The sequence below is a fragment of the Psammomys obesus genome, unplaced genomic scaffold, assembly GCF_907164565.1.
Source record: "Psammomys obesus unplaced genomic scaffold, mPsaObe1.curated_primary_1811, whole genome shotgun sequence".
Lineage (NCBI taxonomy): Eukaryota > Metazoa > Chordata > Mammalia > Rodentia > Muridae > Psammomys > Psammomys obesus.
In genome coordinates this window covers 4196515-4219015 of record NW_026587556.1, presented here as the reverse complement: position 1 = coordinate 4219015, position 22501 = coordinate 4196515, and the positions used below count along the sequence as shown (strand labels likewise).

The 22501-nt window shown below is 41.5% G+C and overlaps 1 protein-coding gene and 1 pseudogene across 1 annotated transcript in view; one reads left to right on the top strand and one right to left on the bottom strand.

Moving 5' to 3' along the window:
• The window catches only part of Hecw1 (HECT, C2 and WW domain containing E3 ubiquitin protein ligase 1), a 295620-nt gene that overhangs the window by 79068 nt on the left and 194051 nt on the right, over nucleotides 1–22501 (top strand). Inside the window, exon 2 of the mRNA XM_055603961.1 lies at nucleotides 20488–20545. Within this exon, the coding sequence (XP_055459936.1) occupies nucleotides 20519–20545 (27 nt within the window). The 5' untranslated portion in view covers nucleotides 20488–20518. The remainder of the gene's footprint in view (nucleotides 1–20487; nucleotides 20546–22501) is intronic.
• Nucleotides 1651–8324, bottom strand: LOC129674048 (ADP/ATP translocase 1-like; annotated as a pseudogene).

Below are 22501 nucleotides of genomic sequence, written 5' to 3'. Positions count from 1 at the left end.
AGGTGAGCGCAGGACCAGCTCTTGTCAGAGCAGATGAACAGATGAACAGATGGACAAGGGGATGGCAATTCCAGTAGGCTGAATTAGCAGTGGGGTACCAGTCAGAGGCTGCAGCCCATGAGACAGTTGGGAAAGTTCTTTACCTGTTGGTCTCTTAACACACTAGGGGTTTAGATCACAGGTCAGTTAGCACTATTGCCACCATATTGTTAAGTGTACTCTTCAAAGGTGTTTATGTGAAAGGATGGTGCCCCCCCACTTTTATTTTTTGGTCTACCATGTTCAATAAGTTTGGAGCCCACTTTTTCTGATATGGTTTTAATATACCCATATATTCACATGGCTCCAATCTACTCTAGTAAACTTATAGACAGCAGCATTTTACTTTTAGGAGTAAGTTATTTATCAGAGCCTTGTGGGTAGTGCTAGCCAGGTGTCTGCACATATGACAAAGAACAGAATCCTTCTACATTCGCACTCAAAATGGAGCCAAATGCTGCCACCAGGTGGAGTTATCCCGGGCAGGACACAGTCTGAAGACACAGTTTTACAGAGTGTGGGTTAACTTAGAGCAGAGAACAAACTGATCTTAAGATGGGACCATGGTCCTGTCCAGAGAGACCATTTCATCTGCCTCTTCTAAGCCTCATGGCATTTACTACTCCATGTGAAATGCTTATTTTTATGTTCGACAGGCTGTGCAAATGTGTTCCTTTCTTCTCAGTGCTGTAGGAATTGTGATTTTTTTTTTTTCTCAGTAGCTTGGGCCTGGGGCACATTCTCTGGGGAAATTCCCGGGATTCTTGGCCTTCTTGGAGCTTCTGTTTCAGTGGCTGATGGGTCAATTTTTCCTAAATTGACAAGTTGACCTTCCAATGCTACAGACTTCCAGTGGGGAACCTGGGGGTCCAATTTCATCTCCCTTCAAGCAAAGCCTGAGTCCTGGATATGAAGTTATGTCAGCTCTGCCATGCTTGGACCTTCCTGAGAGAGAGAGAGGACACTCACAGATATTACAGTGTCTACTAAGGAGATAGAAATCATCAGCCTGTCTTAAAAAAAAAAAAAAAAAACAAAAAAAAAAAACATTAAAATGCCTTGAAAGAACTAGAATGAGATGCGCCACCCAGGAAGCAGAATGATGCCTGTCATCACAGCCTGGAGGACATCACGGCTCTCTCCCGTTGGTTGCACCTTTATCCAAGTTGCTTCAGCTTTTAGTTGTTCTTTAGAACTTCTTTAGAGGTCCCTGGAACCTCTGTAGGTATTGGACTCGATTATCTGCACAAAGTAGTATTCCTTGTTTAGCATTTGTACATCTTTGCATGGCCTGTGGCCGCATTAGCAGTGGGAAGTGGGAAAGATCGCACATCAGCTTAGCTTCTCTATCTGTGTGAGGCTCAGATTGTTTTAGGAAGGCAGTGTAGCAGTGACCAGACTATTAATTAATTAATTGAACAGGTGTGATAAGCTGGCTTCTGTTTGCTGTGGGAATCTAAATGTAAAATAAATACAATGAAGCATTTTTCTGAGATATTCCTTATGGTCTGGTTTTATCAAGATCTGTCTTTTTACTATCCTAAGAATAGTCTGTCTGTGAACTTGTGAATGAAGTCCATTGTGAACCGGTGAACCTGAGTTTTGATCACATTAAGTATATTTGTTGATCTCATCATACAACACCAATACAAAAGCACCATTCAGGTCTCTCAGTGCATTGGACTAAGTATTTTTGAAGAAAGTGTTGGCTCTTTCCTCTTCTGCAGTCTTTCTCCAGCAATCAAGTGTCCCTTATACATAATTTCAGCACCTTTCCAGCCATACTGCATCACTACCCTAGAAGAAAGAGTATCAAATGGATAGGACATCAGCCTTACCACTTCCCTCACCCTCTAGGCAATCATCCAGCTCACAATAAGCTGTACATTCTTGGGGTCTAGAGCATCCCCCTTGGCAGTGTCATAGACTCCAAAGCAGGCAGCTCCTTAGATGGTGATGCCTGAGATAGAGACAAAGAAACCCTGGTAGAGATCCTTCAGGCCATCAAACTTGATGATTTGGTGAGACAGTCCATTGAATGCATGCTGGAAGATCCCTTGCCCACGCAGGTGGCCAGTCTGTTCCTAGCAGAGTCCAGAGGGTGGGCAGAGTGGAGAGAAAGAGCCCCAGATGCCTCACCGGAAGCCAAGTTACTAGCAAAGTAGTGCCAAAACTGTTTATACTGCTCCGTGCTCATGCCCCACAGGAAGATCTGCTTGAACTTGACCCAGATGGCAAAGTTCATAGCTTGGGTGAGGAAGTACCAGATCATATTGGCCAAATTAGCCCGCCAGCAGGAGAGAAAGAAAGCCCTGTTCCTTGGAGATTCTCACAACACAATCTGTTGTGAAAAAAAGAAAAAATTCCTTTGTGGTGTTTTTCTGTAGCGATCTGTTTGCTGCCATGCTGGGTCTTCAGCAGGAGTTTGTGCCTTCACAGGACCATAGAAGCAGCAATTCCACCTTCCCAGAGTTCTAAAGAAAGCTCAAAGCCTGGATCCCCCATCCTGAGAGCTTGGTCAAACACAGCCTGAAAGGAGGAGCACCCATCCTCTCTCCTACCTCCCAATTACCACCCTCATCCCACCATGGGCACTGTCTCTGTCTCTGAGCAACCAAAGGGGCCCTGCTTTCTGTTTTGATTTGTTTTGTTCTGTTGTGTTTTTGAAGCATATGCCACTATGCTGTCAAGGCTGGCCTTGAACTTGCTGTGATCCCCTTGCCTCTGCTTCCTGAGTGCTGAGTTTACAGGTTTGTGCCACCATGCAAAACTGTTCTTTATATTCTTTTTCTTAAATATGTATTTGTCTTACTTTACTTGTGAGTGCTCACATGTATGTGTGTGTACTGTGGGCATGCCTGGTGCCTGCTGAGGTCAGAATGGGACACCAGGTCTCCCGAAACTGGAGTTACTGGAATTTACGAGCCTCACAATGTGGGTGCTGAGATTTGAACCTCTGTCTTCTGTAAGGGCAGCAAGTGCTCTTAACTTGCTTAAGAGCCATCTCTCCAGCCCCTTCTTTGTGTGTGTGTGTGTTTTTTTTTAAGTGTATGAATAAAAACGGGTTGGATGATGGTTTTTGTAACCAAGATGCAACTGGGTAGGACTTAAAGAAGATATAGAAGGGAGAAGCCAGGCGTCTTTCCACAGCCAGCTGACGAGATCAATAAGTTATTTGGGTGAGAAGAATGGAGGGGACATGTTTAAATGCTGGCAGGATTCATGAGAGATTAGTGAAAGGAGAGGTCAGGAGTTAGCACAGAGCAAAAGTAGAGGGCAAGACACCCGTGTCTACCACTAGGTTTTCTGCCATACACAGCTCTGCTGTGTCTCCATTAAATGATGCATTGACTCTGTCAGGAGAGAATTTTAATGCAGAGAACCATGACTCTATGTAACTTTCAATTTGACTCAAAAGGATGGATAGAGTTTAATGTGGTCTGAAGTCACCTGCTTCTTGACTTTTGACTTTGAGGCCCAGGTAGCCCCCTAATCTACCTGGACATTATGTGAAAAGGCTCACAGCAGCCCACCATTCTGGCTACACCAGACTTTGGTAGTCAGTGAATCTTTCATCTGGAGAAGTTTCACAGAAGTCGTGTCTTTTGTCACTGATCAGAAGAAGTTATAGAATGGATAAATGAAGAATAAGAATAGGATGCTTTTCAGACCCTGGTGGGAGTCTGGAAGAATGTTAGACAACTCAGGTTACTGGGAGACAAGTTTTAAACATACTCAGAAAAGCTAGTGGAGAGGGTTAGAAAGGGGTGTGTGTGTGTGTGTGTGTGTGTGTGTGTGTGTGTGCGCGCGCGCCCGCACGCGCGCTGAAAATAAAGATGGAAATTCCAGTCTGTAGCCTTTACAGTTTCCTATGAATCAGGCCTATCTGGACAGACCTAAGCAGTTCTTATCATTTAACTATAATGCCACCATTTTCTTCCTTTACTGAATAAACTAACCCTTTGAATGTTTATTTGTAATTGCTCTGTACTTGGCAAACAAGTAAATGCGTTTACAGGAATCATTAGTATTGGTTGTTTAGTTCTCAAAGGACTCATGCTCTCACAAAGCAGTGGTCTTCTATTACTGTGACACGATGTCTTTGGAAGAAAGAAAGTTTTTATATCAGTTACTTTTTACTACTGTGATAAAACATCATGACCAAAATAAGTTCTAGAAGGAAGAGTTTATTTGGGCTTATGGTTCCAGAGGGATATAAGCCTATCTTGATGAGGAGGCATGCAGCAAGTGGCAAGCATGGCTGCTAGAACAGGAAGCTAAGAGCTCACATCCTTAAGAGCATGTACCAATCAGACAGGAAGAGAGCTAACTAGTAGTGACAAGGGGCCTTTAGCTGTCAAAACCTGCCTTCAATGACATACTTCCTCCATTAAACCTCCCCAAATAACACTGCCAACCCAAGACCAGGTTCTGAATACCTGAACTTACGAGGGGCACTCCCATGAAAACCACTACACCCTTCTAAAGGATACCCAAACATGGGTGTATTAGCTGGATGCTCTTTCAAACTCTCGACTTCTGTTTACTCTTTTCTAAAATTGATCTGATTAATTAGATTTGTATTCGCTCTTCACAAAAAGGATACATTCATTTCTATCTTAAATTTGAACCAAGTGCATTATCCACAGGGTCTAATACTTCACGGGCATCTTAATAAAGAGGAAATCCTCTTCAAAAATAACTGTTCAAGGTATCATAAATGTTTGCACTTCGTGCTTTGCATATTTCTAAAGAAATGACTTATGGGGTTCAAAAGGGAATGCTTTGGTGTACATATCTGGATGCTCTAAAATTGACTGATTTTTGTTTTAATCTTACTACGTTATATATTATGAATTTAACACAAATTTCCATCTTTTCCCTGATATTTCTGATCATATTTGTGTCTTTTATACATTTATTTACACAGTTTTTGCCATTTTTATTATCACTTATTACAATCTATTCACTTTGAATCCCAGATGTAGCCCTCTCCGTCATCTCTTTCCAGTCCCTCCTTTTTCCCCTCTCCCTAAGTCCCTCCCCTAGTCCACTGATGGGGAAGTCCTCCTTCCCTGCTATTTGATCAGAGCCTATATTTAAACTGAGACCAGAGTTTTTTCTAACAACAACAACAACAACAACAATCTGACTGAAGTAATTCTGATAGAACAGTAGGCTCATTCTACTGTTCTTGGTATGTATTTTTTGTAAACAGAATGATGAACTCTGTTCAAGATTATGTTAAAAAATATACTTGAGGTTAGTTAATATCAAATGAAGTCATTAAAATGTTATATGGGAAAAGTGAAGGAAGGTGGAAGTAGCTCAAGAGTTTATCAATGTGCAGGTTTAATTACAGATTCTGTGACAAAGCATGTAAGCATTCTCTGTCCCAGAAAGTGAAGAATTCCTGAACAAGGTACAGAACTTTGCCTTAAGACAGCTGTTCTGAAGGGCCTCACTTTTATCTGCTGAGACAAGACCTAATTAATTGATGTGTTGATTTACAAATCATCACAAATGATTTTACAATGAATGACTTCTACCAAAATGACGTGTTTGTTTTCTTTGGACCATCTATTAATGTTAATAATGTCAGCATGAGGGCAGAGAGGAGGAAGAGGACTAACCAAGATTAAACTGTGTATCAAAAGCCATAAGGAAATCTGTCACCTATTAAGCTAATCAAAAATTAAATAGAAGATAGATAAATTTTAAAACTCTTTTTGAGAATTCCTTTTTTATTCCATTTATTTATTTATTACAATTTATTCACTTTTTATCCCATCTGTAGCGCCCTCCCTCATCCCCTCCCAATTCCACCCTTCCTCCTTCTACTCCTCCCATGCCCTCCCCAAGTTCACTGATAGGAGAGGTCCTCCTCCCCTTCCCTCTGATCCTAACCTATCAGGTCTCATCAGGACTGGTTGTATCATCTTCCTCCATGGGCTGCTAAGACTGCCCCCTCCTCAGGAGGAGGTGGTCAAAGAGCCAGCCACTGAGTTCATGTCAGAGACAGTCCCTGTTCCCCTTACTTGGAGACTGAGCTGCCATGGGTTACATCTGTGCAGGGGGTCTATGTCCTCTCTATGCATGGTCCTTGATTGGAGTATCAGTGTCAGAAAAGGCCCCTCGGCCGGGATTCTTTTTGAGAATTTCATGCATACATGAGTTCTATACTTACATGATTTCCATTATTCTTGCCCCTTTCAACACCTTTCATGCCTCTGCTCCTCTGAAATTCATGATTGTTTCTCGAATTATTGTTACATACATTGTTTATTGTTGTTACATACATTATTACATACATTGTTTTATATCTATAATACAGGATTATTATTATTGTTACATACATTGTTTTATATCTATAATACAGTAACATATATCATTTAATATATATTAATACCTTATATTAATTATATATTTTACTAAGTTTTTGGTGCTCTATGTGCATGTGTTTAGAAATGGCTACTTGCCTTTTATTAAGGTTTCATATTTTACTCTTACTTATTTTAATAGAGTCCACGAGGTTCCTGTATCAGTGGACAGATGTTGCAGTAACAATTTTATTATCATTTCCCCGAACCCATGGGATGATGTGATAAGAACCAGATATTTTCTCTACGTTTGTGCCACTGAGAAGAAACCCTGATATTATCACTCCTGTAGCCTGTGTAAAAAGCTGCTGGCTTCCTCCTCTCTGGGGGTGCAAAAAGAATCCTCTATGGAGAGAGGGAGTAAACAGAAAAAGCCTGGGCTGACCATATCTATAAGCTTCATATCCTGTCAGAAGTCTCTATCTTCTGGACAGTAATCAATCACCTTTAAGCAAGGTGGCTCGGAAATTGCCCGTTTTATCTGGTCCTGATCACTGAAGGCCTTCTGACAGCCTCTGAGCTTTCATTTCACCCTTCTTTGGTTCGCAGGAGTTCAATTCTCATAAACGCAGTAGAGCTTGAAATGTTTGTAGTGGTACAATGAACAAAATAGAAACTGAGATGCTCATAACGGAAAGAGCAGATTTAGACGGAGATGTGGTCACAGATTCTAGTTTCTGGCACAAGAAACATTCTGCTTGATGTCTCAACAAGCAGGTTTCATGGCAGGTAGGAAGATTAGCAGGAAAGGAGCAGCCCGCCTCCTCGCTTGGCTAGAGCTCCTGAGACAGAAAGAACTATGTCGGAATAAACCAAGGTTAGCAAGAAGATTTTCAAATTTCAAGGCAGCCCTGACAGTGAGCTCCCTCTCATGTCCACATTTCCATCCAAATTATCACTGTACGCTATCCCCACTGTAATTCTATTATGGTCATATCTAGCTTGGGTTCTTAGAAGGGCTCCCAGATTCCTCCTTCGCTTTCCTTCTGGTGTGTTCTGAAAGCAGCAGCCGGACTCGAGATGTTTGACGCTGCAGATCATGTTATATTCACTCAGGCATCTTCAACAACGCCATACCTCATATGTGGCCACAGTTGCCTTTCCAGTCACAAGCCTGCCATGGTCTGCCCTCTGGTTTTAATTCTAGCTTTCTTCCCTACTTCTCTTTCCTTTCTTCTATTTGGTCTGGCTATGCTGGCCTCCTGCCTTTTCTTAGGAAGCTCACATGCTCTTCTGCCTTGGGACACCTATGCTTGCTATTCCCGGTGCCTGAAGTTCTCCTTTGGACATGCATCCGTACTTCCTTTCCTTTCTTCCTGTCTTTACTTGAAGTTTCCTTATCTTTGACAATTTTTTCCCTGGAAATTCATGGAAATTTCATCTTCTAGTCACAGCTTAAAGCATTGATTTTTAACTCTTATTGAAATGCCTGCTCTTGAAGGAAGGCATAATAGAAACTGAGTTGTTGCACAAAAAGCTAAGGATAGAAGAGTGTAAATTCAAGGTTAATCTGAGCTGCACAGACAAGTCCTGTCTCAAAAAAAAAAAAATCTATAATATGTGAATTTTCATTCACTTCGTTTAAATGTTGCTCTCTCTCTTCTCAAGCCTAAGCTCTGCCCCTAGGGCTTAAAATCCATAATGGTCATTATGCATGTCATATCTTATCTACCATACCAGAAAGTAATTGAAAATTCCCCTTCCCAAGGGTCACTGGAAGGAACAGATTCCTAAGAGAGGAAAACAAATAAAAATTAGAAATAAGCTGACACTTTATGATAGTCTGGGCCTCTCTGCAGGGCCTTCCACCTAATCTTGTTGGCATAACTTAGTTAGTCCTCAACAAACTGGGTCAATAATGGGATACTTTTCACTTACCACAGAATTACGTCCTGGTAAGTCCATGCTAACTTAAAAGTATGGGAAACAGAAAATGCATTTACTACATCAAATGTACTAAATTATCCATTTTAGCACTATCCAGGATTCACCTTCAAAATCTTGTGACTGATTCTACTATTTCACTGCCTGTTGTAAATAGATAGTATTAAATTACTGTATCAATAATGAGACAGTTGAAAGAGATGCTGAAATCAGCACCAAACAGGCCTTAGTTACTACAGGCACAGGTAAGCCCACGTGTTTTGCACAATTCTGCCTTATCATATCACTCATTGTACAAAGAGAATGTTTTAATGGTTTGTCACTAAAATCTTTTTTTTTTAAATAAAAATCACCCTAGGACTATTATTATTCTGATAAGACAGCTGTTTTCGACCTATTAAAATACAGAGTTACTTACGATGGTTTTCTCACCAGATGTCCTTTGGATGGAACGTGAAGGGTCAGGTGAAAAAGAAAGCATTCCTGGGTTTATTGACACTGAGTCACTGGCTCTGAGAGGATGGGCATAGCAAGGACTGTGCTTAGCTCATGGTCGTGATCATGACACAGGTTACTGGATGCCTTGCAGGATCAGCTCAGTTTTACCTTCCACCCTGATTTTGTGTCTCCTTTGCCCAGAACTGGAGTTTAAGGCATAAAGTGGAATGAGAAAGAGGACTGCATCCCTGGGTTCTCACGCTTATGTCTCCTGACTGTGGAGTTAGAGCTGTCCCTCTAAGAACAGACTAATGACCTTCAGAACCTATTGTTCCCAGGACTAATGAGGGTCCATCAAATTGGGACGAGATTGCCAAATGGAAAAGGAACTTGCAAGCTTTAACTCAACATCTTTATTTCCTTCTGTGTATCATTTTCCAGTTATAGATGCTCTCAATAACTAGAGAAATATATGAATACATGAACAATTTAAATATATGAATAAATGAATATTTTAAAAAGAAATAGCCTACTAGCTATGCTGCTAAGTCCAGTCTCTTCAAATAAATCTGGGACCTGTTTTCCACAACACATTTTTTTTTCCTTTAAGTTTAACTGAGGTGATCAGAAACAGTGAAGGGGCTTGATAATTTGGAAGCATTAGATGACTTATAGGAAAATATGTTACTAGGGGCTAGATCATGAAGAAACTTTCCCTGTGAGGGGAAAAAAAACCTCAAAGACAATCACATCATAAACTTATATGATAGTGAATTCTACTGAAAATATTATAGTATTAAGAAGAGGTAATGAAAGAAAACATATTGGGACAAATGAGATCCATACAACCTAAGCAAAGCCGAAGGGTAAGTCAGGCTGTCACTCTTTCCCATGGACCGTCCACTCCTTTTGTTACACTGATGCCGTCAGTGGAAGAGAACTAGTGAAAAACACGGACATTTCTTAGGATCTTGAGACGAAAATAGTTTCATTGTGATGGTCAGTGTGGTTTTCTCATCTCTAAGAAAAGGAAAAGTTCTGAGACCCATTCAGAATCACGCACCTGAGCTTTGCCTGATCTTCCACCCAAGCCTGGTGCCACCCGTGTGCAGTTTCCCACATGGGAGAGTTCATGGGCAGGGTATTCCTTCTTCCATGCAGCTGGGTGCTGCACCCATCAGCAATGCATGCCAGATGGTGAATACTGAGCTAGGGTCTTTCACCGCAGACCTCCTCCCAGGAGGAACTCCTGGGAAGGGGGTGTAGTTGGGGTCACTGCCGCTTGATATGTCCTCCTGGGAATCAGCAGACCCTAGCTGTCCAGCAACCATACTTAGGATAACATAAAATAATATTTTTCATTACAGTCTTTTGTGAGGAGTGACCTGTGGGGTGGCCTGTTCTCTCCCTTGAAAAAAAAAAATTACTCTACCTCACAGCCAAACATTGAGCGACACATAGAGAGTCTTGTAGAAAAGTGGAAGGAAAGAGAAGAGAACCTGGAGTTGACAGATGCTTCACAAGAAGATCAACAGAGCCAACTAACCAGGGCCCACAGGGGCTTGCTGAGACTGAAGCATTAAGGACCATGCAGGAATTAGACCTAGATGGTCTATGAAGATGTAGCAGATGAGCAGCTTAGGCTTCATGTAGGTCCTCTAGTAAGGGAAGTGGGGGCTGTACTGGACACAGACTCACTTGCCAGTTCTTAGATCACTTCCCGCTTGACAGGCCACAGGGGAAGAGGACATGCTCAGTCCTGATACAATTTGATAAGCTGGGCTAGATGGGGAAGGGAGCTCCCCAAGGGGAGCTGGGAAGGAAGGAGTGGGAGGGTGGGACTTGGAGGTGAGAAGGAATAGGGCTACAACAAGGATGTAAAGTGAATTTAAAAAAAAAAATTTACTCTAAACTGGAAACCATGACTTTCTTCAAAATGGGATTATGAAGACTTCTCATCATATTCTTTGACTCCTGTATGGCTTGGAGTTTTAAACAGAAAATATACACTGTTTCTATAATTCATAAAACATGTAAGTGTTCAATCTTTTATATTAGGTCATTAGCCTTTTTAAGATGAGCAGTGTCTCACTATGTAGCTTTGCCTGTCTTGGAACTTTCTATGTATACCAGGCTAGTCTTGAACTTACAAGATCTGCCTACCTATGCCTCCTCGGTGCTTACTTTAAAGGCATATGTACCATACCCAGTTTTTTAGCTTTCATATGTTTCCTATCTATGAATGATCTTGTCTTTTATTCATGTAGCCCATGGATAATATTTTTGCCTGGTTTCTTTGATTTGTTATAAAAATCATATCTTTTTTTGCTGACCTAGTAGCTACAGCTAATCATTAGACCAGCTACAGCTGGGATGCAAATTGAATAAACTGTAATTAATATAAAAATTTAAAAAAAGAAATAATTACCTTAGATTCAGGATATTTACAAATGAAACTTTCTTCACACATGGGACTATTTGCTATGTGACTTTAAGAAGGTGACAAATCAAAGAAAACTTCTGTCAAGTCCAGTTTGATAAACAGATGAGTTTTGTAGAATTGCTTACAGGAACTTGGGTGGTTCATGGGCAGCTCCACTACCTCAGAGTCCCACACCCAAGTCAATCATCTAACTCCTATGTCCAAAGCCACATGCAGTTGGGGCCAGAGACACTGAAGATCAGAATCTCAGATCCTCCCTTCCCCTTTCAGGATGATATATTGAAGCTTCATCACCATTGACATAGTTATCTACTATATTGTCTGGGTTATTTTATTGTCCTAACTGTAAATGAACCTTTCCACACTCCACTACAGCTGATCAGCTAAATGATGGTCTTGTCATACCAGTAGAAAACACTACTTTCCACTCCCCCCCTCATGCTCTAGTTTTACAGATTTTCAACACCCTCTTCTATAATGTTGTTTTCCATGGGATATGGACTAGAGTGTTGGCTCCTTTTCTACCCAGGATGAGTAAACTTTTTAAAAATCTTTCTTGCCAAAAAAGCAATACAGTATTGTCATGTGATATCTTGGGGTTTGCAATTCTTTGCATTCATCCACAGTGATCAGGCTAGATCCATTATCGCAGAAATAAACAGCTGTGCAGATCTGTGTAAAGCTAAAGAAGGGGTGAAGGTAACGAGTAGAAACACATATTTGGTTCCTTTTGCATAGAAAGCTCACTTGGTTCCCATGTGATCTCTTAATTTCCTTAGGCTGTAGTTTGTTGTTAACAGAAGGGTCCATCCAGGTGTTACCTTTTAGGGAGTAGGAGATTCCTAGATATGTGGCTGGATTGTTCTCCATCCCCAGTCACTTTCTCTACTTATGCTCCTATGCCTCTTCTAGAATCAACTTTCCAGGTTAAACAAGTAGTAAACTCTAAAAAGCAGTTTATAGTAAAAATTTAAAGTGAAACATAGAAAAACCCTTACTAGTAAGTGCTTTTTAACATGACATTTAATGTGAATGGTCCTTTCCCCCTCCGGTTTTACTCTCCTGTATGTGTTCAAATAACTGGATTAACAGTGGTTTCAGGATAGTGTATTACTGTGATTGGGGTCTAGGTGTTTTCAGGTCCTTGGCTTCCTTATGAAAAGAATTGAAATAAAGGTACACAGACATTACAAAGTATCAAGAAAAATGTATTCAAAAGCAGAGTCATGGAAGGAAATATGTGGTCAATAGTGAGAGTGGGTCATACGGCGAGGGTGTTCAAGGCCTCAGGTGGTGTTAGGACTTTGTTTATGATGTTCACGTATGACTCCTGTCACTAGAGGGTATGGTGAGTCAGCTTCTCTATTTTGATTGTCACTTAAGGCATGTAAGATTATTTTTCTACTGTCCATGGCTCTTTGTACCATGCATCTGATTTTAATTATACACACACCTGATTGTGCACTAGCATAAGATGGTAAGGGTATTTATTTTTATTAAAACTTCACCAAGGCACACTATTTTAATTGCATTTGCACCTAAGACCAGATCAGCATTGACTAACTCCTTTGCTTTCCTACCAGATATGCCTAGGAATAATATTTGAATAGAAACTCTCCATGCTTGGTGGTTGTCAAGGAGAAGAGGAGCTTATTTCACTGTTCAGAGTCAGGTATCCTTGGAACTCAGTGCGGGTGGGTGGTCCTGGTTGCTTGATGCACTGTTATCACGGGGGTGTGTGCACAGCCCAAGCCAGGTAGAGTTACAAATTGCTATTCTCCATGCTTGCCTGGATCAAAGTGAAACAAAATTCTCCTTTTATATGATTTTAAATGTAGTCTATGGGGGAGGAGAGATGGCTCAGGGTCTAAGAACATTTGCTGATCTTCCAAAGGACCCTGAATTCAGTTTCCAGAACCCATATCAAGTGCATTACAACCATCTGCATCCAGAGGACCAGATTCTTCTGGTCTCTGTGGGTGTCCAGACTCTCTCGTGCTATCATACAAAATTTTTAAAAAATAATAATAAAATATTTGAAAATCTAGCCTGTGAGTTCCTTAAAGATTTAGACAGCCCTGGATGTCTAATTTTTCGTCACATTCTCGTGGGTATTGTGAGGATACTATTGTTATAGTGTGTTTTTTTGTTTTTTGTTTTGTTTTGTTTTGTTTTGAAGGGGGGGAGAGTGGATTCAGAAATAAGATATGCAAGTTGATGTGAGCCAGGCAGCAGGTTTATTGTATGTGTTGATAGGCACAGACTCAGCAGAAGTCCATCTGTAGACTGAGTTCAACACTAGTTAAACCAAGCATTTACACCTTTTCCGTACCCTTGATTGCTCCAGCCACACAGCAACCAAAAGTGACATATATCTTGATTGGGTGTTTTATGTTTGATTAATAGAGTTTGATAAATTGCCCCATAAACAGAAATTTTTTCCCTAAGCAGCAGGATTTGCCACAAGCCATTTATCATACGAACAGGAGAGAGGAGGAATTTGGTTACAGAGGAAAGATAATGAGCTACCACGGCGGGAGGCAGGGTAGAGTCCTGACTGGCCTGTTGCAGGTGTTTTCTATTAGCTTCTCAGGACCCCTGCTACAACAGGCGCCATTCCAGGTACGCAAGGTGATAGTCCCAAAACTACAGAATCCTGAGTTCAGAATTACTCATAAGTAGTTCGTTAGAGTTAATTTTCAAACTGTCCAAGTTTAAATAAATTATTATTTTGTGCTCTCTGTTAAGGGTGGAAAAACTCCGATGAGGGTAAGAACCAAAGATTATCACAAAGGAAGAACCAATGGAAACTGACGTCAGGCAGAGGGAGAACCATGTGCCTTTTAGCACTATAACATTCCCTGTGAGAATGGACAGTTAGAAGTGGGAGGAAGCAGACAGCAATGAAGCTGGTGGTAGGAGCGGGGCCAGAGCTGTTCTTCATGTTTGTATAAAATAAGTCTGTAGCTGGTACTTGGAATGTGAGCCTAAAGTGGCAAGACACTAAAGCAATGAAGTAACAGAAAGTCTTCTCAGTTTGTTTGTTTGTTTCAATTTTTTATTTCAATTTATTAATCTTTTCTTTCTTTATTAATTACAGTTTATTTTTGTATCCCAGCTGTAGCCCACTCCTTCGTCCCCTTCCACTCCCACCCTCCCTCCCTCTCTCTTCTCCTCCCATGGCCCTCCTCCAGTCCACTGATAGGAGAGGTCCTCCTCCCCTTCCATCTGATCATGGCAGCTCAGTGTCCAAGTGGGTTCCCTAGTAATGGGAACAGGGACTATCTCTGACATGAACTCAGCGACCTGCTCTTTGATCACCTCCCCCTGAGGGGGGTGCAGCCTTACCGGGCCATAGAGGAGGACAATGCAGACAGTCCTGATGAGACCTGATAGTTTTTTGTTTTGTTTTGTTTTTTAATAAAGCATTATGCCCATTGTAGAGAACATATCTGGGGCAAGGGTGAGAATGCCAACTGCTGGGACTGACTGGAAGTAGGTGAGAAAGAGGCTATACAGGAGGCAGCAAAAATAGTGAGAAGCAGATGAACTCTAGAAAATTAAAATGTAGAGTTAGATTATCTCAGACAAAAATTATGGTGTGGGAGCTATATAGGAATTGATGTAGAGTTCTATGTTCCTGACAAGCATTGGGTGGATGGAAGGACTATTCCTAAGTCTAGACTTCAGAAAAATGACTGGGCATGAGGACAAAGACTCTGGGCCTGGCCAGGGTGCTAGCAGGATATCCAGTGTGGGGGTACTAGGCTTGAACTCCAAATGAGTGCTTTAAGCTGTCACCACTGTCTAGGAGTTGACAGTGTTTGACAGAGTTGAAGGCTGTCCTGGTTAGTTTTGTTTCTTTGTCAACTTGATACAAGTAGAGTCATTTGAAAGGAGGGAAACTCAACTGAGAAAATACCCCTACCAGATTAGCCTATGGACAAGCCTATGGGGTACTTTCCTAGTTAATGGCTGTTGTGGAAGGGCCCAGACCACTATGAGGGTGGGGGAGGCATTGGGTGGTGCCACTCCTAGGTTGACAGTCCTGGATGGCATAAGAAAGTAGGCTAAGCAAACCATGTGGAGCAAGCCAGTAAGCAATGTTCCTCCGTGGCTTCTGCTCCAGTTCCTGCCTCAGCTTCCCACAGCCAATAGATACGTAAGCCAAATAGACCCTTTCCTTCCTCAGTTGCTTAGAGGAAGGGATGTCATGTGGTGTCCATCATTCCTGAGAACCCAGTATCACCTGTTGTGATGTCAGGCACAGAGAAGGACTTAGAACATAGCTGTTATATTTGCTCAGACCACAGTTAGGAACATAACAAATGCACCAAGAATGCAAACTTTCTGTGACTTTTCTGCTATGTTACTCCTCCTCCTCCTCCTCCTCCTCCTCCTCCTCCTCCTCCTTCTTCTTCTTCTCCTCTTCCTCCTCCTCCTCTTCATCTTTCTTCTTAATATTTTAATTTTTGACATTATAACACAACAACATTTCTTCCTTCCCTTTCTTTTTCTCTCCAAACTCTTCCACAGATCTCTCCTTGCTCTTTTTCAAATCCATGGCCTCTTTTCCCCCTAATTGTTATTTTATGCATGTAAGTACAAATATATATATATATAATATATATATTAATTAATATATTAATAATATATATATTCCTAAATATAACCTGCTCAGTCTGAATTCTATTACTTGTTTGTGTGTTTTTAGGGCTGACCATTTGGTATTGGCTAACTAATTGCTATGCTCTTCCCTGGGGAAGATAATTTCTCCCATTTTCTGCATTTCTTTGTTGCTTATAGATCTTTGCGTAAATGTAGAGGCCTTGTGGCCTTTTCCTCCACCATCCACTTTGATATGTCTGTTGGGGTTGTCCTTGCTCAGCTCAGGTTTGCACAGACATGATGGAGAGACTTTATGCGTGTAGCTTCTGACATTACTAGGAAATGAACTATCAGAACAAACTACATGATCTAATGGTTTACAGTATTTCCACCCCCTCTTTCACAATGTTCTCTAAGATTAAGGTGTAAGAGCGTTTTGTAGATATATTAGGACTGGGCTCCACATCCCTGTATTTTGATTGTTTGCGGCTTTCCCTGTCTGCTTCAAAGAGATGTTTCCTTCATGAGGGGTAAAAACTACACTTATCTGTAGACATAAAGACAAATGCTTAGCCTGTTGTTAGAGATTTATGGGGTTGGTAAAATAGCAGTTGTAGGTTCAGCTCCAATATCCATGACTTCACTAGCACTGAATAGTTAGCTAGGTTTCCAGTACCAGTTATTGTTCTCCCATTTTGTTAGGTAGGTCTTAATTACAATTAGAAAGCTCTTGGTTACTACCAAGGTATGCATGCCGCTACTGAACCCTTAGGGTTATTGTTGCAGGCTGGTAATTGATACGATTCATAAGCATCATAGATGGGCTGTTTCCTCTCTTCTTTGGAAGTTTGCATGGTGCCTTCTGGTACCATGAAAGCTAGTCCTCGAGGAGGAGTCATTCAGGTCAGTTCTAGCTCGGGGGTCTCTGGGCTGCTTTTTTGAAGTACATGGTGTCTTCAGCAATAGGAACCTACCTTCTACATCTGGGGGCAACCAAGAGCAAGAGAAGAAGGCTGAATGTTTTGAGAGTATCTTGGACATCCCTGATCACAACTAAAAAGGGCTTCTCCCACCTAGTATTGTTAGGTTTTTCTAGGTGATCTTTGGATTTTGGAGAGAACATTGTCATCATAGATAAGAAAAGTTCATTAAAACTATATATGTATATTACTATAGAGAACTATGTATATTAGAGTTTTGTTTTAGATAAATAGTTAATAGCATGATTCTTTATGGCCTTTCAGGCATCCTTATTGTTATTTTACCCTCATCTTCCCTTCTTCTGTATTTAGAGACTAGAGACTCCCTCCCCAGTCTCTAAAGAGCCACCTCTTTTCACATTTCCCCTGAACAGATCATTTATATATAAACACATTTGTCAGCAAAGCTTCAAATTTCATCAGAGTTTTGAAACATTGACATCATATGATGCTTTTTTCCTCTTCTGGAATAAGGTCATTTTAATTAACTTTGACTTCAGAGGACAAATAGGGCATTCAGTCAAAATAAAGAAAGACTCATGAACCAAAATGATACCTAGATTTCATAAGCATTTTTCTATGACTGGCTTCTCTCTGTTTAGTTTTTAAAAGAGTCGCTAAAGTGTTAATAATTGTCAGTTGCTGAATATTTCTTTTCTATTGCCATGATCAAATATCCTAACCGAAAGAAATAGGGCAGGGAAAGATTATTTCAGTTACAGGTTACAGTCCATCACGGAGGAACATTAAGGCAAGAGCTCAATCAGGAGCTTGAAGCAGAAACGAGGAAGAAATACTGCTTGCTGGCTTCATCCTGCTTAGCTAGTCAGACCTGTCTGACTAGGGAATGGGGCTGCGGGGTGTTCACTGAGCCCTCCTACATTAATTAATAATCAGGACAGTTCCCCTACCCCCTGCCACATGTCTGCAGACCAGTCTAATCCAGGAGATCTTAACTGCGTCTCCCTTCTCAGATAATTCTAGGCTATGTGGAGTTGACGACTAAAGTTAACTAGGACACTCTACCCTTGTCAACCTGACACACAAACACATTACTCTAATCCATAACCATTCATTCCTTGTTCCCAAGATCTCATGTTGCGATCATACTATTTCAAAAATTCTACCACTTTAAAAATATGTGGTTTCCTTCAAAATTCAGTCTCCTAATAGGAGTCTTGTAAATTAATTTTTAAAAAGCTACATACTTACGATTCCAAAGGGTGCATTAAAGCAATCAGATAAAAGCAAAACCGAAATGCAGCAGCGTAAATCTAAATCCTATAGAACACTGCCTAACATCTATGATTCACGGTATAGTTTTCTGGCTCCAAAAGGGCTGGTGCACTTTTGGAGCACTTCTCCAGTTCTGCCATTTGCAGTTTAGATAGTTTTTCTTATAAATTTAGGCCAGCTCTACTTCAGACCTTCCAACTGCCCTTGGCAGATATCTTGCTATCATGGATATTCAATATCCTGGCCTTCCATTGCAACTAATGCTACCTCTTCACTAATGGCTTTCCCTGCCCTCTTCACAGGGAATTCAACCTTCACAAGATTCAGCTGATCTCCATGACCCCCTTCATCCCTTTATAATCAGTGTCACCTGGGCAACTCTTTCATACTATTTGCTAAGTTATGCTGCCAGATTGAAATGCAGTCTTGGCCTCCTAAGTAAGACCATAGCTTCTGTGTGCCAACCCTGATGAATAACTTCCCTATTTTTCCAATGAAGCACAGATTTCTTCTCACTTGATCCCTTATTAGTTGTAGCTGATTCTCAGTCCCAGCTGACATGTTATGTACCAATATATAAAACGAACACCACCTAGCCCAGTTACACGGTATACAGGTCTTTATTTTCCTCTGAAACCTTACATACCAGGCCTCCATCGGTTGTTTTTCTCTCAGAATTCTTATAGCCCAAACTCCCATTACCACAGTCCATTACACACACACACACACACACACACACACACACACACACACACACACATGTTACCAGTACTCAATGGCTTTTCCAGATTAAAGTTCCAAATCTTTCCAACAGAATTGTCCAAACGGTCAACACAAATTGTTCAAATTGTCATCACAGCAACACCCCACTCTTGGTATCAATTTCTGTTATATTTTATCTTTTGTTGCTGTGAAAAAAACAATCTGACCAAAAACAACTTCTTAGAGGGGAAGTGGCTCTATTTCAGCCTACAGGTTATAGTCTGTCTTAGTTACTGTTCTATTGTTATGAAGAGACATCATGACCAAGACAGCTTTTAGAAAGCATGTAGTTGGGGACCTGCTTACAGTTTTGTAGAGTTATTCCATGACTATTATAGAGGGAAGCACACAAGCATGGTGTTAGAGCAGAAGCTGAAATATACCCTGATCTACAGGCAGCAGGAAGAAAGAGTGGCACCAGCTTTCAGACATCAAAGCTCTCCCCCAATGGCACACCTCCTTCAATGGAGGCCATATCCACTCCAACAAGGTCATACTACCAGCGCTTCCCAAACAGTTTTACTCTCTCTTCACTAACTATTCAAATATATGAGCCTATGGGGTCATTCTCATTCAAACCACCACTCTAGCATTTAAGGAACTTGAAGCAGAAAACATAAGAGTATGTTGTTTGCTGACTCATTCATGAGCTCAAGTTTAACTAGCTTTCTTACATAGCCTAGGACCACCTGCCTAGGGTCTGGTGTGGCCCACAATGGGTTGGGTCCCCCAATATCACTTAATAGTTGTTCCAGGTTGCATATGTTGCTCTGTTAAACTACTCTGGCCCACGACAACTTGGGGAAGGAATGAGTTTACTTCAGCTACAGGCTATAGTCTACCACTAAGAGAAGTCACAGCAGGGACTCCAGCAGGAACTTGAAGTGAAAAACCACAGAGGAATGCTACTTGCAGGCTTGCCCACAGGCTCCTGCATAGCCAGCTTTCTTACACAGTCCAGGACCCATGCCCAGGGTATGGTACCACCCACAATAAGTTGGACCCTTCTTATAAGCTAGCGGTCAAGTCAGTCCTTCACAGACATGCCCTACGGGTATCTCAATCTAATCTGACCAGTTCCTTTACCAAGAAGCCCTTCTCAGATGACTCTAGCCTCTTAAGCTGACAAAACTAACTAGGACACTGGACTTCTGTGGTGATAGGACTTTCATGGAAAACCTCTGTAAACAGTAAGTACTTCCTATTTAATCTTTTATATCTGACAAATGCCTGACTAAATAAAGGTGTTGAGATGAAGTCCATGATAGGTTTAGCAGTTTAATATCAGACAGCTCCTTTGTGATGAGGAATACTTGTGAGTAGCACATATCTGTGGATTCTTTTATGTAGTTTTATTAAAAGACTTTCTTAAAGGACTAAGCAGACAAAAATTCCCCTCACTTGTAGATCCCCAAGAGACCAACATTTTGTTTGTTAGAAAGAGAAAACATAATTTCTTAAGATTTTTTTAGTTCTCAAAGTCAAGTGTTAAAATAAAAAAATCAAATTATTTATGGCATAATTATTTGCAAATTTTTACTTATTTACTCAAGCTAATTATGATTGTTAATGTGGCTTTTTTTTTCCTTGTACATGTTTTTCTTCTCTAAGCAGAGGATGTTGGTGGGAGTGGGACGTATTCCTCTGTGTGGGTGATGTCACTGTTTCTCTTTGCTTGGAAAACAAGCTAAGTTAACCTCGTTGGACTCTTCCCCAGGAATTGACGCGCATACACGTGGTGGTTCATTATGCTGCTGCACCTGTGTAGCGTGAAGGTCAGTGTGCTTTTCTGATTATAAGAAACCATCCATGTCATTCCATTATAATCCCTCCCACTCATAATGGAATGTGCCTGAGCCCAGGGACTATCGGCGCTGCCCAGCCCGGAATTTTCTCAAGTGCCGTCTCAACAATTGAGATCTATCACCCACCCCTTTCCATGGCCTGCATCTCCCAAGAATCCCACTGTGCTCCATTTTGAGATGATGTTATTTGCATGTCAAGTCCTTCTTGTGTGATGTGTGTGTGTGCCGTTGTCAAAAGTAAATTTTTATGTGGAATCAATTGCTCTGTGGTGGTCCTTTAAAAGTTACATACAAGAGCTTCACTAGGCCTTAGATAATATCCAACAATTAATATGGGCACTGGCTATATGCCTTGGGAAAAGAACAATTCTTCACTCAGAGTCAGGAATTCTGGGATGCTATGGGGCAAATAGAATGGGCCTCTTGCGTTTGTTTCTAGGAGCTTTACATGGAAGATGCTTTCAACCAACTTCCCTCAGATTTCCTGCCAAATCCCCTTCTTTTCTTTTTGCTGTCTCACTGTTAGTAAAATCCCTTCCCAGGGAGAGACATACCAATGTCTATCCCTTTTCCTAAGGTCCCAATGGCAAACCCAGGCATGATTCTGCAAAACTTCACTCTGGGAAGCCAGTGAGTTTATTACAGAGCCTATGTGAGGGGTTATTAACGGGGGTGTGGGCACTCCTCCTCCAACAGGGTTGCACCTAAAAACCTTATCCAGCAAGAATGACGGACTCCCCGTATCATCATAGATGGAGCCTGACTCCTCTAGTCTTTCTGGCCTCTGTAGACTCTGGCCCCTCTCCTGGGCTGCTTGAATTTCCAAGTAGGGAACAGCTGGATACTCAGGTGAGAATCTCAGAGCCCACTCTGCCCCTCTCTGCTGGGGTTTAAACCATCCACAAGAATGACTTTCATGCAAGGCAGAGAGGTACAGGTGAATTCCCCCAGATGGTGGTTGCTTGGCTCAGAGGACGCTCACTCAAGACAGTCATATCTTCAGTAATAGCCCTGGCTATCTGGAATGATGGCTCACAGTTTCTAATCACCATGCATCATGATTTGCACTGCATTTTCCCCCATGAGCTCGTTTCCTAAGAGGTAGCTGGGATTATTGTTCCTGTTTAATATGAGAAAGAGCCCGAGCTGCTCAGACTGGAACAGATGCTGCAAAGTCTCAGTTGGTGAGAAGCAGTGCTTCAAGTATGGTCCATACATCTGAGCTGGAATCCCTAACTACTGGATCCTTGAACTGCTTCCGCAGTAGTCCCTCAGACAGGCACTAAGGGAAGCTTTGCTTAAAACTATATAAATGCTTGCATTGCGTAGTGCTTTGGAAATTTACTAAGCACAACAGTTTGAATATGTAGCTAGTTCTTGAGTTAACCATGTAGGAAGAAGAACAAAGGCCCTTGATGTTCACTGTGAGATGGTTTGTGATGCTAACACACACACACACACACACGTAGCTTTCATCCGACACACGGCATTGCTGCTATCTCATGTACAGGGCAACTCTCTTCCTTAGGAAGTTATGAGTAACACTCCTAGAGCATGAGCACATTATGTGTTAGGTTGAGAAGCTCTGAATTTATGCTCAAGCCTGTACTGCTAAACATCCAGGGCAGGCTTAGCACAGAAACCTTAGCACAGTGCCCCCCTTTCTTACTGAGAATGCTCGTCATTCCATGGCTCCTGCGACACTGCCATGTCAGAGGCCTTACCCTGTTCCTTTCCTCCAGCATTTTCCCCAGTCTTCCTCATTTAGAAAGAAATTAACTTTGGCTAAGTTTCCCCTGTTGCACAACACACCAATCTTTTTTTGTTGCCCCTGAGCTTTGCACTTGTTCTTTGGCTGGAAAGGGACAGAGATGGGGAGAGGGAGAGAGAGAGAGAGAGAGAGAGAGAGAGAGAGAGAGAGAGAGA